This window comes from Ciconia boyciana, chromosome 1 (genome assembly GCF_034638445.1).
Source record: "Ciconia boyciana chromosome 1, ASM3463844v1, whole genome shotgun sequence".
Taxonomy (NCBI): domain Eukaryota; kingdom Metazoa; phylum Chordata; class Aves; order Ciconiiformes; family Ciconiidae; genus Ciconia; species Ciconia boyciana.
In genome coordinates, this window is record NC_132934.1 from 203,290,247 (window position 1) to 203,308,157 (window position 17,911).

Here is a 17,911-nt window from a genome sequence, read left to right on the forward strand (position 1 = left end):
AGACATGCAGAATAAAATTCCTTTCCACACTTGCAAAAAATAATTACCCCTTATGTGACTTACAGCTGCTCTAGTCATTCATCAATGCTGTTGTCCTCTTTCTCCAAACCAACACTATGAAAATATTGCTTCTTCTGGAATTTACTGAGAAAACTACATAATCTCCAAGTTGACTCTTTAAGAGAGTGACCAGGGTGCTACACTGGCTTCCTTTAAAAGCACTAATTGCTAAGGAAGATGCTTTCCTATGAACATAAACAGAAAAGCCTCAGAGGAAATACTATGTGGTGTTTTGATCCTAAGGTGATAGACACCGTTAAAAAAGCCTGAAAAAAGACAAGAATCAGTGGGCAAGTAAAATTAAAACACTCCATTCACTCCCCAACAAATTTTACTCCTGCAAAAGAAGATTTTGTTTCCTTTCTGATAAGCAGAGAGAAGCGCGAGGATGTCTGCAAGGACAAGGTCACAGCCGCGGTAAGCCAACATTTCCTCACTGTAGCTGAGGTGAACCTGTCCCTAAAATAACTGAAATAGCTCAGGTAACTCAGTATCCACCTTTGAGCTAAGCACTTCTTTCTGTAATAGCTTGAATGTAGCTCTACAAAAATGCCAACCGCTGAAAAAAAGGGTAAGTATCTGAGCTCTTACTCTGGTCAAAGCTGAAATTAGACCTGCCCTGGTAATAAGACTTCTCACAAGGACACGTGGATTCATAAATCCTGAATGAGGACAGACTATGGGATCTGTCCTGTGGATCAGAAAAACTATAAAATGTTAGATGCTTAAACACAGTGGCCCGATTCCCTGCCAGCGCAGAACACAGTCAGTAGTTTATGCTCAGCTGCTCTGTCTGAGGATCTGAGCCTGAATTTCCTTATACATGAAAATGTTCCTCACTCCCCTGCTGAATCCACTTACATTAACTGCACTTTCTCTTATCCTGGTTTTCACATTTGCTAGCATTATTTTACCTTCAAAAGAAACTAAAATATTGATTAAAATATTGTAACTTTTTTGGCCAGCTTGGATTTGATGCGAACTGTGGATTTAATAAAACTACATCACTTCATGCTAAAATAAATAACAAAATTGCAGAGTCTGTGAATATGATACATTGTATTTCACATATTTTGGAAGATTAGGCCAGTAATCTGGAAAGTGAAATGAACACTTCATACCAGCAATATTTTCCAGTGATCTCTAACCTCATTAGGCATTCTCAGTACATCCAGAAGACTAGGGTAAATAAAATACACTGTTTTCTGATGAGCTTTGATGAGCAGATGTTCGGGGGTTTTGTTGATTCATGTCTGGGATGTTTTTAAAACTTTTCTGCTTGTGTTCCATTTCCTGTTGAGGGAATTCAGAACGACCCAGATGAAAAGCGACAACTGTGACTGTGTCTGCCTGGATGCCGCCCAGGCCAGCAGCCGTGCGGTGGCCACCACAACGTGCCTGACTTGCGGGAGGAGAAATTATGTAATTTGGCGTTTAGGCTGTTTGTGAATTCAGCTCTTGGTGCAGACAAAATACTGCACTTCTCTGCATTTCCTATTATCGCTCTTGTCTGGTAGCCTGGAAGTGCATTTGAGGATACAAGATAATGCACTTGGTGAACCTCTCTTTTTGCTGTTTGGTGATACGTGCATGTGAAGTCCATACACATTATTAGCAGCAATAAAGACAATAAAAAAGTAAATCAAAACTGGAATTCTTTTCCTTTCTAAACGGATTTAGAATAAAAATAAACCAATATCTGTTTTTTTTCTTTTTTATGTCTTTCCTTTCATTCAAACTGGAGTGTTGATGCATTAAAATATGTTGGTAATTATTTGTTCACCCTGGAAATAAAACTGCACTTTTTCCTCTGTGGCAGCCACAGACATAAACTAATTTTAAGTCATATTACATGTCTGTGATTTTTTTCAAGCTAAAAACCTTATTCTGTGACAATTGTGAATGGCAGAGATAAAAATAGAAGGCAACAGGATACTCCCAGGTTCTCAAATAATGTGCAAGGGCTGAAAATGAATCAGGCTTACTGGAATGTACTGATACAACAGGAAAGTGTGGGAAAAGGAGTAGAAGAAGGTGTAGAAAAAAAGACAATGCTAACTGATTAACGAGGAAAAGGAATGCAGAATCAAGCAAATAAATCTGGGCAAATATGTGAAAGCAGGAATGTAGAAGTAGATCCTGAGGTGATTCATGAGATAATGCAGTTGGAGATAATTAAACCTCCCTGCAGCAGTGGAAATGTGAGCAACAAAATAGATAAGCTGAGTTTTGAGAGGCCCTATCAAACAGTTTCTGAAGCAACAGAAGATAAAGTTGTTGCAGTTCTGTATACAGCCCATGATGCAGACATGGAGTTAGGAACCCATAACTGGATATTCTCATACAGAGGAGTAACAAAGTTCCTCTTCTCACAAGGGGAAAAGAACAGTTTTAAAATGAGAAGGGTGCATCAAATGGGGCTGTTTTGGAGGTACTACACACAATAATAGAAGTCCTGTGCAGAAAGGCACAGTGTGAACATCACCCTCGGCTTCCCACAGAACCCGGACAGGGATTTTCTTTCTGCCTCAACACCAAGAGCATGTAGTTGTATTAGGAAATACCTGGCAGAATGCTCTGCTTATTTAAGGAGAAATTTGATGTGAAATCAATCTACGCGACTTAAAAGATATATACAATGACATACTGATCTTTTAAAACTTTTTTTAAAGAAACACTTCAGAGGAAGGATATTCTTTTCTCAGTAAAACAATTATTTGATAGAACTAGCTGGGAAACTTTTCCCCAAACTCTATTTCTTTGAAAAATAAACATCAAAATCGTTTTCATGGGAGAAGGCTAGTTTAGATGAATTTCCTGTTTTGAATAGTTTTGAAACAAAATATTGAAGATGTTGAGACATGCTAGCTGAACATTGTAAAAGAAGTTTTGTTTTAAAATAATGCTTAATGAGAATTAAAATACAAATGAAACAGAAGAAAACATAATCTAAAATTACTGCTAGAAGATTTTTCAGTGGTATGCTCTGAACTTCTAAGACAGGAAGATTTTTGATATTTAAATGATTTCAACTCTTCTTCATCCAGACAAAGCTAGGAGATATTATTATTATTAGGCATATATATACACACACGTGTATATACATATACAAAATGATATATGTCACACCATCAACACAAACAAAAGGAGATCCCACCCAAAAATAATTGATAGGTCTGTGCTTGGGATAGTCACTTGTGTTTAAGGGTCAGGTTCATGACCTGCTTTGTACTACTACTGTATGTAAACTCCGTTTACAATGCAAGTTTGGCAAAGCAGCCTTACTTCACTACCAATACTTAAATCTTCTCAAGAGCATTTTGAATAATTTAGACCTATTTGAAACTACCCTTATCCCATTAAATAAAAGACAGTACTTTGTTTTTTACAGGAAGGATATATTTGAATACAGATATATCTGAATGCCTTGCTTTTACCAAGTTTACTAACAAAGTAAACTGCTTCCTTTCCACTCAATTTCATTCATACAGATAAAACCATTTCGTAACAAGCATCTGCAAACAGATTTCTCTGTTATCAGGAACTTCTTTGAATAGCTCACTTCTTAAAAAATGTTGCTTATTATCTTTATGTGTTCAAGACTTGTTCACTACTGTCCCTTGTTTGTAATGTGTACCTACACTTGCCATTGGTTACTTAGTTTTCTTACTCTGAACTCTCTACAGAGGAAAATTAGCTCCAATAGCTTTTATGAAATCAGTGTCTATATGGTACCTCCCAGAGTAACAACTGTCCTGTGCTGATTGGGCTCTCTGTTAGGAGAGAGAAGATCTAGGATACAAGTCCTTACTCCCAGGACAGTTTCTTTCTTTTTTCCCAGTCATGTGTTAACATAAAATGCATATTTGTTCCAGGGATCTAGACTAGCAATCACAGTTTTGCATTCACAACTCCTCTCTTTGGTGACACTTTAGTCACTTATTATGCCTGGATCTTCAAAACTACATTAAATGTTCTGTTTGCCATTTGCAGTCCAAGTCAAACTGGAACAAAATGTATGTCCCTCGCCCACAGGAAAACTTCCTGCAGCATCCAGGTGTGCATTAATATTAAAGCCCACCAAGGTAGTAGTACAAAAGAGGGATTTTGAGTCCTTAGGATTGAAGGATCCTTTAGTAACTCTCTTTCCAATTGCAAAATGCTAAATACCTCAAACATTCACTGCAATTTTGGTAACAGAAGCAGCTGTTAATGCTATTATCTGTAAATACTAGTGCAGGAAATTCCCTGTACAGAGGCAGAAATAGCATCTGTAGTACTGTGATAAGTAGTCAATCATTTTAAAAGGATCTCTACACTTCCACCTCTTCTTTTGGAATCAACCAAAGACAAATTATTTGTATAAATATGTATGCAAATAGGATTCAGCTGTAATTAATGAGGGAAATGCCTAAAATATACTCCATTTACAGGCAAAATGCATCTCAAAATAGTGAAAATCTGAATACATTGGAATACGCATTCTTCACAGAAGCAGAAAATGTAGTCCTAAAATTATAGATTGCATAGATGATACAGTGACAGTTCAATCAGCTGAATTAAGAATGTGCAACTCCAGAAATGCCCTTGAATACAAACACAGATTTACTTCACAACATACTCTAATGCTGAATTACCTTTACTTGCTGCTGCAGCTCCAGAGAAGTAATTTGTCCCACATAAGGGATAAATGTCTCGCAAAATATGCCAAGGAGTGATCATGAAGAAATAGTCTAATACAGTTTGATTCTTTTTTAAACAATAAGGGCATAAACAATAGAATAGTAGGTTTTGATATTTGTAGGTCTATATTTTGTTTATTTATTTTGATTTTTAAAAAGCCTGCTTTATACTGTATTAAAACTTGGAACATTCATCCACACATAGATAACGCTCTCAAAAGACAAGCTAATTTTTCTAACTAAAAATGCATTTAGAAACAAATTGGCACAAGTATTTGTTTTACATTCAGTATTAAATTGGCACTATGTCTGGCCTCTGGCAGCATTGACTATACTCCCCTTTGTTTGCTACCGCTCTGTGCTCCAGCACTGAAGCCAACACCTGTGGCCATATAAAAGGCTATGTACAGCAGCTGCAGGACTCAGATGTCCACACTGAAATAAATTTCTAAAGCATAAGCATTTGGATGTGTGGCTGGCTTCCTTGTCTGACTCTTTTCAAGGCCTTCTTTGGAGGTCCACGCCGCTGGATGTTGTATCTATCAACTGTCTGCGGTGTTACTACTGACCAATCTGTACTGGTAACATAGGACAGCCTCATACTTAGAAAAGATGCTCTTGGTTATGCTGATGTAAGGCTGCCACAGTCCCTTCACTGAAGATGATAGTTTTTTGCAGGTTTTGTCAATTGTGATACCACTGATACAGACATATGTAAGGAAGGGCAGAGTCTATGCTAAAGATTAATATGAAAGCTAAATATCAGTAAACCACAACACAAATTTCTGCTTAAAAATTTGATCTCTGGAAGTAATTTATTTAATCCATGGAAAAGATTAATGTAAGTCCCATTAGTAGGTATATAAATCACCTGCTTTTATTTGGGATCAAATAATCATAAAATCAATTTTTACAGCATACAGTTCCCAACATACAGTATGCAGACATTTTATTATGGCTTATCTGTATGGGGCAAGTGACTAAAATTGCTACTCAGAGCAATATGTATTCACATAGTCAGGTACGGCACGTACTCAGAAACGTGCTCAGAGTTGCTACTCATAACTCCTAAGAGCAACTGAACTTAACTTTGCTATGCAGACAATCTAGAGTAAAAATGCCAATACAGGAGGTTTTTTTCAGAAAAACTGCTATACTATAAAGTCACTTCCTTTCTTAACTGCAGTATAACTTCCTTGTGTGGAAAAGCTCTTAAATAAATGGAAACAGATATTCAGAATTACAGACCACGCTGTCCTGTTCTCAAGTAAATACAGAATGTGTTCAACAAACAGCTAAAAATGGCATGTATCTACTTAAAGGAATGTGTTACATACGCAGGTAACAACAAATTAACTGTTTGAGCCAGGTTCTGTAAATGCAATTGCTCTGATATTATTAGAACAAGCCATTGGAAGTTGCAATGTTATTTACATTAGGATGTTGGCATATAGAAGCATGTAGAAGCTACAGGCATACTCTTGAGTTACACGTGTAAACCTGAGATAAATGCTAGTGAGAAAAGAACTTAGCTCTAAGGATTCTGCAACACTGTCACAAACCAATCATTAAAAAGGGAAAAGCCGATTCACTGGCATGGCAACTTGACAAGCAATATATAAAATTATCATGAGTCTCTTGTCTTCTCCGTGGCATCCACTAACCCAGAATAAAGGAAAGCAAATTCTTCAGATCAGGAATATAATGAGCAGCAGTTTATTTAATGTTTTCTGATTTATATATTTCTATGGCATTTGCATATTAGGCTGTGCTGCATATTTTGAGTGTTTAGCTAGATGACCAAAACACCCAGAAAAGTTCTGATGCAGCTTAGTTTGATCCACATCTTACACAGAATAGCAAAGTCAGGGGACTCATCTGTACACTTGATGATCAGCTTCTGATTTCCATACCTGTATTTTCTGTTAATTTCAACCTTGATCTAATGTTCAGTCATTTCAATCAACAAGAGGAGTACTTTTATTTAATGAAGGAGTCTGAAAGCTCTTGGAAGATTTTCATATGTAGTGAATTCTGAGCTCATTACACAATGACCATGCTTGTTTACCATTATTGCTTCTCTTTGGTGGTAAGACAAGGGAAAGATGGAAAGTCACAGTATCATTACTGATGTTGATGTTAGGATCCAGCTGCATCTTAGTTTCACGTGTGCATTTACTACCTATACTGTCAAGCTGTTATCACCCGCTGAGAAAATGAGGACAAGCAGGCATGTTGCTGGTATAATTATTAATGAGCTAACACGGGCAAAACAAAATTTGCTGCAAACCAGTTATTGATGGATAAAGCACACTGGTTTATTCCATTAAAAACATGGAAGTTACTCTTACTGTGTATAGACAGCAGCAGATCATATGAAGGAGGCTGACAAACTTACTACAGTTTTCTACACTCACTGGTATTTGATAAAACAACTTTTTCTCTCTGTTTTGTGTATCAGTTCAGATTGGCATGCATGAAATTACAATATGAATTTGGTAAACAACAAACACAGTGGTACTTGGATCCCAATATGTATGACATGATTCACTGCCCATGTAGAGTGTTTGCTGAAGACAAACAGCTTTTTTATCAAATCTAGTGAGGATTTTTTTCTGTTCACCTACATACAGCATAAGTGCCATCCTATTCCTGGGATGTATTTGGGCTACTGAAACTCCAAACCAGTTTGACCATTGGACTTGATGGAACTACTCCCTAATAGGTAACAACTGACATGGTGAAAACAGTGATGATTTTAATCTCAGCAACTGTAAAGACACAAAATATGGAAAAGTTCAAACTTACAGACCAGCTGTTAGAGTAGTCTAATTAACACTACGAGACCAGGTATTGGATGCTGTTTGTTTTCTGGAATACATCATATCAATATTTCTGCAATGTCATAACAGCACTGATCTTTGTTTCACAAAAGTTTGGTACATAACTGCACGATGCAGGTAAGAACCTTTCATTTTTAGCGGACACAGTCATGAACTTCTGTTTCTCTTTTATTCTTGGACATTTTGCCAAAGGTCAGTAGGATGAAAAATGCTTGTTGTGGGAATCCTTCTGAATTCTTCCTGGTGATCATAATGAAAAAAGAGCCCAAGACCAAGTGGATCACTGCAATTGAACCAAGTCAGATTCCCAACATAATCTTCTCTACAATCCAGCACATAACTGTTGTTTCTCAGGCTTACCTGAAACACCCTGTGACATTCTAGCAGTTTAAGGTAAGAGCGATGTAGGTCTGGGCTTAACAGTGTTATGCAGAAAACAATTAATAACTAATAGCACTTGGTGGCAAAATCTTTTTTTTTGTCAGTACTGTGTTGTAAGTTCATATTCAATTTGCTGTTTGTTAGCAACACTTGGTCTTTTTGGTCTTTTTAACTTATTTCATTAGTAAGAGCCTTGACTCAGTATTTTTATGCAGATAAACAAGTAGGCTATATTTCTATATTACTACTGGCTTTAGTATGTCTAGCTCTTTCAATTGAGCTAACTACTGAAATAACTTTCCAACTTGCTATTATATTATTACTCTTTTCATTATTAAGACATTGACAAATTTGTTCAGAAGTGCAGTAAAAATATTAAGTAAAGCTCAATGTAGGGCCAATTCTTGCAGTTCCTAAATGCCCAGCTAACGATAACTTAACTTGTTGAGTGCCATATTATAATTATAGTCCTTCAACCTGATTTTACAGTGTTTTTATCTAAGTCACTTAGAATGTTTTTGATCTGATTCTTGAATAATAGAACATACTAAATGTTTTACAAAGGCTATATATATAATTGAATAGCAATAATATATTATTGAAAGTTGCTCTATAGTAGAAAATTATCTTTTCAGTGTCCCACGTACTGTGAAGAAGCCATTCCCAGTTTCCTAAAGAAATCGTGAAAATTACATAAATATAAATCCTGAGGGGACATAAGAGATCATCTGAGGTGGGATGTAGCAAAGCAGATCACCACTGCAGATATTTTCTAACCTCTTCTTTAAAACCTCTAGTGGTAAGAATCCCCACAATCTCCTCAGATTATTCTAACCTTATTGAAACATTTTTCCTAGCAACACCTTCAATCTGCCTTCCTGCAAAATAATTCTAATTCTTGCCTTGATCTCAGTGAGTACAAAGAAGAACTGGTCTTTGCTCCTTAACAGACCTCGAATAAAAAAATCTCAATTCCTGAAGCTTTTTCTTACAGGTCATGATTTTTTTTTTTTTTTTTATTTTATTCTTCCTCGCCTCTGAACCCTTGAAACTTACATATGTGATATCTGTATGTGGTGGTCAGGGACCACAGTGCCATTCCAGCAGCAGAGGCCTGATCCTTGTGCCATACAGAAGGCCCTTGATATAGCTGTGAAGAGTACCCAGCACTTCCAAAGGGCAAGGAAAAAGTGGTGGGACACAGTGCTGCCACCATCATGTCCTCTATGTGCCTTATCCACTTGATCTCATTCCACTTCCTCAGCTTACTGGAAATTTTTGTTTTCTGTTTCAGTGGAAATCCCAACATGTGTCACAGCAGCATAGCCAGCCGGGAGAGAGCAATATTCAGCTTTCGTTTCTCACATGCAATATTCTTTTTCCTAAATTTCAAAATAACATTTACTTTATTGGAAACAGTATGGTTTTCTGGACTTATATTATTCTTATGGCTCACCACAACTCCTGAAACATTTCCCATGATACTAGTGCTGAGCCAGTTACTCTGCACTTTGTGTTTGTACCTTTGATTCTTCCTACTAAGTTTACCCTTTGTACTACCTTTATCATATTTCACCTTCTTGATCTATCTATTTAGCAAGATCACTTTGAATCTGAACCTGTCTTGTATCACTCGGCCAGGCTGGGTACCCACAAAAGCCGTTCTCTGTGCTATCATCATGCAAATTCATACTGGATGTTCACCAGACCAGAGGAAAGACAAATCCCTTGTACCTCAACTGAGACCTCCTCTTACTTTTAAAATGTGTCATTAGTAACAAATTTGGGGCTGTGGTTTCTAATTTTCAAGATGCCATGCTATAGTTGAATTTCTATTTTCTATTTTTTCTGGGAGAATGTCAGGCATGAGGCAGTATCACCGGAGTTACTAATCATGGATACACCAAACCTATTGCTTACTGCTAGGCCAGCTACTCTGCCAAAAGAGAAAATTAGATTAGCCTGATAAACTGATTGTAAATAACCAACTCCATAATCTCCCTCAAAATAAGAGGGAGACCTATAAATTTCCTGCACCTTTCTTTGCCTTTTCCAGACATCTGGGACTCACCTATCCTCAACGGATAGGTTGGTGAGGACTCACCTCAAGTCCTCAATGACAAAAGCTTGGAGACTGCCACTCTATGTACTGTAGGATTAATTCGAACAGGCCATCAGGACTTGTGTAACCGTTCTGCCAGGTTTAGATTGTCATAAAACAGAACGGTTTCAACTTTAAAGGGGTTGCTATAAAAACACTCTCCAGAAATGTGGGAAAATTAAATTTACCTTGTGCACAGCAAGCTGATTTTCCTCAACTGCAACCATGACTGAGTTGGTTTAATGAACAATATGTAATTATAAGGAACACAGGAAAAAAAAGCATCAACAAGGTACATAAACAGGCTCACACACGATGCCTAATTTCTAGAGAACTATATCTATTTTACAGTCCTCGCCTCTGGTGAGCCAACTGCTAGGCCAGCTGGTAGCTCTACCCCTCCTGCTACCACTCTTTAGTCACAGTCAGGGATCGAAAACTCTTGCTGGGAAACACGGTTGAATTCAAATGGCTGCTGAACTTTTGTGAAAGCAGTTTCCAGATTGCTGGCTGCCATCCTCTCTGGTGTCCCACGCTGCTCTACAGCCCCTCTGCTGCTCTCCACCCTGGGACCCCTTAGCTCTGGGTCATCCCTGCAGTTTTACTAGCAACTTCAGCCATTCCAGTTCTCACTAAGGCTGCACACAATGTAGAAAACTAACACTGACCTCTTGGATGCTCAATTCTAGCACCTCTATATATTGGATATTCGGAAAAATTTCTTCACCAAAAGGGTTGTCAAGCATGGGAATAGGCTGCCCAGGGAAGTGGCTGAGTCACTGTCACTGGAGGTATTTAAAAGACGTGTAGATGTGGTGCTTAGGGACATGGTTTAGTGGTGGACTTGACAGTGCTAGGTTAATGGTTGGACTTGATGATCTTAAGGGCCTTTTCCAACCCAAATAATCCTATGATTCTATTCTTAAACAGCTTCTCACACCTCACACAAACTTCTCCAGCCTCTTCTGTGGTTTCAGGGTCCAACTTTTGCTTTCTGGTGATAGAAAATATTGTCGCCAACTAGCAAAATCATACTGTAAGTGTACCTGTGCTAGGTCAAAAATCCCATGGATTTGCAGATGCACAGCTCCATTTGGTTGTATGCCTCTTTTAAAAAGAAATACCTCTCAATTACAATAAAACAACATATATAAACTAAATGTTCTTCTGGTCTACTCATTTGATTCTTTCACTTAAGTCCCTTTAGAGGTGACATAAAATATTAACTGAGCACTTCACCCCTGCTGGACTTCCCTTTCCTCCGGCTGTCTCAAGGGGGCATGGTTTTCATTTCAGCCCTCTCCCACTATGCTTTGCGTAACTCCATTAAGTGTTCTTCAGCCTGCTTTTTCCCTGTCCTGTCTGTGTTCCTGGCACTTTGCTGTTAATATTAATTGTATTAAGCACCAGGTCATAATTAAACCTTTTTATGGAAGGAGGGTAAGAGAAAGAAGAATGTATTGAAACAAAATGACCCTTGAGGCTTTAGCCTTCTGTGTCACTCTTTACTTGCTCACTTTCCCTGTTAAATAATGAGCTGAATTTTCCTTCATCTTTCTCTTAGGTCTAATGTCTTTTGCAAAACCTGTTCTCCTTTCTTGTAATGTCCCCTGCTAGATCCAATTCATTTTGTATCTTTGCCATTCTTCCTAGTATCTTCATCCTGGCAGAGGACAGTGATTTTGCAGACTGTGAGTCTGGCAGAACATCAGAAAGGGAGATTTAACGTAATAGCTGAAGCCACCACCTCATCAGAGTTTGTGAGCTCCAAGACTACTCCATGGTGTAAACCCAAGTGTGGTACGTGGGAATGACTTGGAGAGATGTGACAAAAGACCATTTCAGTTCAGGTCAGGAATGCAAACATAGATTGCCGCAGTAGCAAAGAGACTGGCGTTCTGCAGGGAGCTGAGGGGCTGACAAAGAGATAAATGGAGTGATACGGCAGAGAAACCTACCTTAATAACAGGATTTAATTGTTCACCCCCTATGAGCGAGCAGCAACCGAGCCACACGCAACAGAACCAAGAAGCAAGCAGGATGGAAAGGCTGAGAAAGCAGGTGTGAAAACAACATGCATCTGCCCACCACAGCACATCACCACTGCTGCTGAAGGTTTGCCTAAGTTTATTCTATCATACTGCCTTCTGCCAAGGACTTCTGCCTTTTACAATACTGATAGCTGCTAAATGCTGCCTTCTTCACAAGCAGCTACTGTGTCTGGCTGGAATTTATGCTTATTGCTTACCTTCCCCCATGAGTTTATTTATACCTTCCCGGTTAAGCTGCAAAGATCAACTCGCAGGCCCAGTATCAAAACGAAAAGGCTAACGGGGGTTCTCCTTCCTTCGGTTTGGTTGGATAGGGCTGCTCAGAAAGACAGGGAAACATGTGCCGTGTAAAGGAAGGATCTGTAGCAAAAATCTGGACAACGTTAAGTTCTGGCCTCACTGACAGAGACCCTATGACTCAACGTCAATTTTTTTTTTTTTTCTTTTTCCAGTTACACTGATAGCTAAGAGATTATATTTACTTTTTTCTTATCATATCTCAGGTCCCCCTTAAAAATTTCTATTATGGAATGGCAGTGAAAATTATTCAGCAATGATGTATCTTTACAGTCATCTTAATACCTAAAGATGCATTGAATCTTATTTTCTCCTGTATTAAACCGAGTCACAAGACCTATTCAGAATTTGAGAGACTATCCAACGTAGCACCCCCTGCATCCAAGCTGGCAAATGTCATCTCTTTATCAAAGACACACTGATGAGTTCAGAGTTGCTGAGTTCAGTGCCACAAGAATCGTTTATTAACCACACTGTTATAGACAATGTTCTGAAACTGCCCTTGGTGTGATATTGCATGCTTAAAAATGATGTCTCAATCTAATTAAGTGTGTGAATTTAGATGAGAAAGGTGACTGCAGGCTGTGCACTTCTTCTCTTAACAATGTGTTGAACTTGTAGGATCACATCTGTAATTATGTGCTTGTTTTCTTGTTACCCATAACTATGTCTTGAGTAGGAATACTTTTAAATTCGCAAATTTTTTCTCTTTCCAGTTATGTAATACATTCTATAATGCTTCCCAGAACTTCCTTTGTAGGTCCAGCAAACATTAAAAAAATCTTTATTTAAAAAAAACCCAAACAATTATGGAACAATACAAACTCTTTCATTTTGTTCCATTACTCATTTTGATTTAAATTCAGGTATTTAGGCAGTATATCAAGCTAAAAACTCACTAAAATTTAATGCTTGTATATGAGAAAATTGACTTCTATAGCCATAATCAAATAATTAAACAAATTTAGTTAGGTCAGTATAATTCCCTATTTCTACTGCAGAGTAATTATACTGGAAAAAAGCCACTTTAATTCCGGAATAGACTGTCCACATGGGGAGCTATATTGAAACAGCTGTAGTAAAATAATTATTTGACTACAGCTATGCAGCTCGCTTCCCCCCTGAAAGCAAGCCATCAACATAAAAATCTTGCCTCTTCCACAGAAGCTCAGCCATGTTGGCTCAATCCTATTCCATAAACAAAGGCAAAGGGTTTTGCCAGCAGAGTGAACACACAATGTGGAGAACAGGACACTTCTCAATTCTGCATTGAGTGGTGAGGCGCAGTGATGTACTTGCAGTTTTATACCACTTAAAAGGTTCTGAGATGCTCTGGGATATGGAATGGAGAATGTGGACAGAAAGTGTAGCCTTTTGTGTAATGCGCTACATATTTTATAAAAGTGTAGTCCATCACAGAGATAACTCCAGATGAAGGGAGTAGAAGATGGGCTACTGCAGCACTCCTTCCTTCCGCTGCCCCATGGATACCTCTTGCCTGGCAGGTATTGCCTCTTACCTCCACTTCTCTGCTGCAGCCTGAGGGCCTCACACTGCACAAGCCTCGCTCTGCCTTGACCTTCCAAAGCATGGGAGCCCCTAGGGGCTCACTCACATCTCAGCTTACACCAATGCAGGTGCAGAGAAGTGGCTGGTCCTCTCTACTCCTTTGTAGTGCTGTCACTTATGAAGTCAGTTGAAGAGTGAACAGAGTTGTAAAATTCTGCTTACTGAATTGTGTCTTTGCTTCACTAACATTAGTTAAAATGTTTTAGTATTCTAGACTTGAAACACAGACTTCGGCTGGTCGATTACATACTATGTGCGTCCAATATCCAATATTTGCAGATGAAGGAATTCTTCCTTCAGCCACACAGGTACTCAGTCAGAGGTATTTCACCTCAAAGGCCCTTTAAAATTTGACTCCCCGAGCTCTCCATATGATACAAAAATGCACAGTCCTCGCAAAAGTCATTTGAACTAAAAAGATAAGAAAGCTGGGTCACAACTCACCTCGATCTGTGTCATACAGGAAGACAAAGCGGTTCCATTCATAATGATCCAGCAAGCTCAAGAGGGCTCCCCGCAGAGATGGTCGGAGCTGCAGCACAAACTGACTCTCACCCTCTGTGGGGAAACTCGGTGTGATGAGGGAGATGTGCAAGGCGCTGCAGAATGAGGTCAAGGTATGTACTGATCTCTTATCATATAGTCCAAAAATGGCAAAAACTCCTCTAGAATACTGGGAGCAAACTGGAAGAAAAAAAAACAGAGGTCAGGTAGTGACAAAATCTGTAAATATGTACTTATACATTCCAACATCCCCAAATTTTTAATTTGAAGATTTCCATTTCTGCCTGTATTTAACTATGCACAATTTTCACATGCATTTCATTCTGGAAACCAATAAATAAATAGCTAAATAACATTTTGTCACTTTTGGATCTCATTCATAGAACATTACATTATCTATAGTGTTTTTATTCTAAAATAAAATATTAAATAAATAACATGGATTTTTGCACACCAGTGAAAAGTCAACATATGCTGTTTTAACCATAGCTCTGCATATTATCAGGCATTGATCATTTCCAGTACCTTAAACAGAAAACTGTTCACATTTTAAAATGTGAAAATTATCACAAAAATGTTACTTACTGACCTTGTCAGTGAAATTTGGACATTTTGAACTGTAACAATGTAGAGCCTTCACTCCCTTTTAAGCAGGGAGCCCTTGTGCTACTTAAAACTCTACTACAGACACTGAGTAAAAACCTACTTCATGAATAATCTCCTTGACTGTAAGAGAACAGTTGAAGAAAAACGTAGTAAGTCAATGTGACCAGACTTTTGCTCCAAACCTTTTATTTCTACTCTGTGTCAACCTCAAAACCAGAAAAAAAATGACCTGAATATATATTCTGAGTTTTGATTTGCTCTTGGACTCATTTAAGACATAGAGGAAGACTTTTATTGATTTCAGCAGACTGGATAAGGGCTTTACTGATCTATGCACATAAAAGCAGGCATAAGGGTATTTTCTTGAGAAAATACTGCCTTTCTAGCAACACATGAAGGGCCCAATGAAAAACATCCCACTTTTTTTAAAATACAAACCAACTTATTAGAATTTGTGTGATCGTTAATAGTGTTACCTATCCCAGAATCACAGAAAATTGAGAAAGGAACAGTCAGTTAGGAGATCATCGTATCCATTTTCTCCTAAGTATGTATTTCCTATGGTATCGTGTTCCACACCTTCCCCCCTGACAACCCATTCTTACATGTAGCCTAAACATGGGAAAACCTAAGTCGCACCCTTTTAACTAGATGATGGCCTCCTCTCTTCTAGCCTGGAGGTCACAGTCATCCTGTGAGAGCGGCACAGTCAGGGTACAGCATACACACTTAGCAAACAGGCTGATTCAAACCAGTTCAGCTTTAATTCTTTCATATTACATTTACTGTCTAAAGAGCAAAGTATACAAATTGTGCATTCTTCTCCTTAGACTTGGGTGATTTATCCAGTTCTGATGCAAGAACTGGAGTAAGTGGCTTGAGGGCAGTTCTGTGATTTTATGTGCTGCTCCACTGTTACACCCCCAACCTAAGGATTTTCATAGCCAGATTATATATAAATAAAGCTTTTTAAAAAGCTTTATTCCTTCTCCTAAGTTCCCCTTCAACATGTTGCTACACAGATCATACAAACCCTCTTAGTGTTTTCTTTGCTGGACCACACAACATGCATTCTCCTAGACCCACTGAATGACTGGCTTGCCATTCCACTAATCATCCTAAAAAGTGTTGTTCTGTGCTTTCCCACTTTCATCTCATTTTTCTTGAACACGGATGACCATGTTTAGAATTTCGGTTGAAGGCTTTCTACTTCTTTTTACATTACTTCCTCATCTCTACTGTAAAATACTTCTGCTGATATATCCTAAGATCACATTGTGTTTTTCTAAATCTGCACCTGAGTGATGGCTGACGATCACCTTGGGATCAAAATTCTGCTCCTTCTTCCTTCTGGGCTACTTCCAAATGATGAGTTTCTAGCATAATAGCATATGCTATATAGCATATGCAATAGCATTATAGCATAATATTTTTATTAGTCACCTTTATTCATTTTCCATTATGTCACATCTATTACTGTATTCCTCAAAATTATTTACTTCCACAGTTACATTCTTAGCCTGCTCTGAACTTTTATCGATGTCTGTATCTGCCTCACCAGCAAATTCCATCAGGGTACTCCGACTTTTTATCTCTCTGTCTACTGTAAAATCAGTCTCTTAGTATCTTCCTCCTGTAGCCATGTTTCTCCAGCCTGGTACCTCCTCTTCTACCAGCATTTGTTGCCATCTTCCCTAGTTTCATGCCTACCTTTTAACTCTCCTGTCTGTCTCTATTTTCATAAATCAAATCTACTAGGAGCATGTCTATTTTACTTCATTCTCTTGGCAATTGGAAGATATGGATTAATCCCACACTTTCTACCTTAATAATTTCTGGTTGCATTTTATGCCATTTTCTCTCTATAGCCATATTTGAAAGCTTTCTTTTCATCAAAATCTGTTCTATAACTTTACAGTCTATTGATGTTAAGCTGCTAGGTCCATGGCTGCCAGATTCTATGTCCTCCTTTAAAAATAGGTATTATATTTCCTATTCAATGATCATATGTATCACAACTCATTTAACAGCTCTACTAAGAAGCACTCGTTATTGCATTTGCCCTCCAGTAAACCAGTTCTTTAAGAACCACGGAAGAAAGAGGTGATTTCCCTATTCCCATTAGCCATCATGCCTTTTTTAAGGTCAACGTCCTCCTTGAGTGAAAATCAATGTGAAGTATCTATTAGTTTTACGTCTCTAACCAGATTTTCTTCTTCTTCTGTCCCATCATCAATATATAACAGCTTCAATTATTTGCCTATTTATTTCCTATCTTTGTATTTAAAGATGTAAATGACCTTCTACTGTTGTTTTAATGTCCTTTGCAAGTCTCAGTTTTCACTGGCAGCCCTAAAGTAGGCTCTCATTTCTGCAACAAATGTCCTCTATACCTCCTGATTTCTTCAACACAACCTTTCTTACTAATAACCCTTTTTAAACACTTGTTTCTTATATCTTTCTTGTATAATCATTCATTCAGTTCTGGAGTCACATCCTGCATGTTACTTTCCCCTGCAAAGGGATTTCTCAGTGTTTTACAAGTGTTTCTGTGAGGAAATGGCAGGCCTCCTCTATTTTCAAACAGTCCAGTTAACTTTGACAACTAAAATAGTTGAATGTAAACCTTGTGTAACTAAGTCATAGTTACTTAATTTATTTTCTGTTTAGAGTAAACCTTTGTTAAGGCCCTGCATTGCCTTACTTCTTTGCAGTTTTACAGGGGCAAAGGGTACTTTTCATAACACACGGTCCATACAGTAGGATTCTACAAGATGAAAAATTCAAGAAATCAATGTCAAGCTGTATACTTAGTGG

At 38.1% G+C, this 17,911-nt stretch overlaps 1 protein-coding gene across 3 annotated transcripts in view; it reads right to left on the minus strand.

Moving 5' to 3' along the window:
* GRIA4 (glutamate ionotropic receptor AMPA type subunit 4) overlaps positions 1-17,911 on the minus strand; it is a 237,321-nt gene that overhangs the window by 146,532 nt on the left and 72,878 nt on the right. For all 3 annotated transcript variants that reach the window (XM_072850628.1, XM_072850630.1, XM_072850629.1), the window contains exon 3: positions 14,429-14,668. In XM_072850628.1, the coding sequence (XP_072706729.1) occupies positions 14,429-14,668 (240 nt within the window). The remainder of the gene's footprint in view (positions 1-14,428; positions 14,669-17,911) is intronic.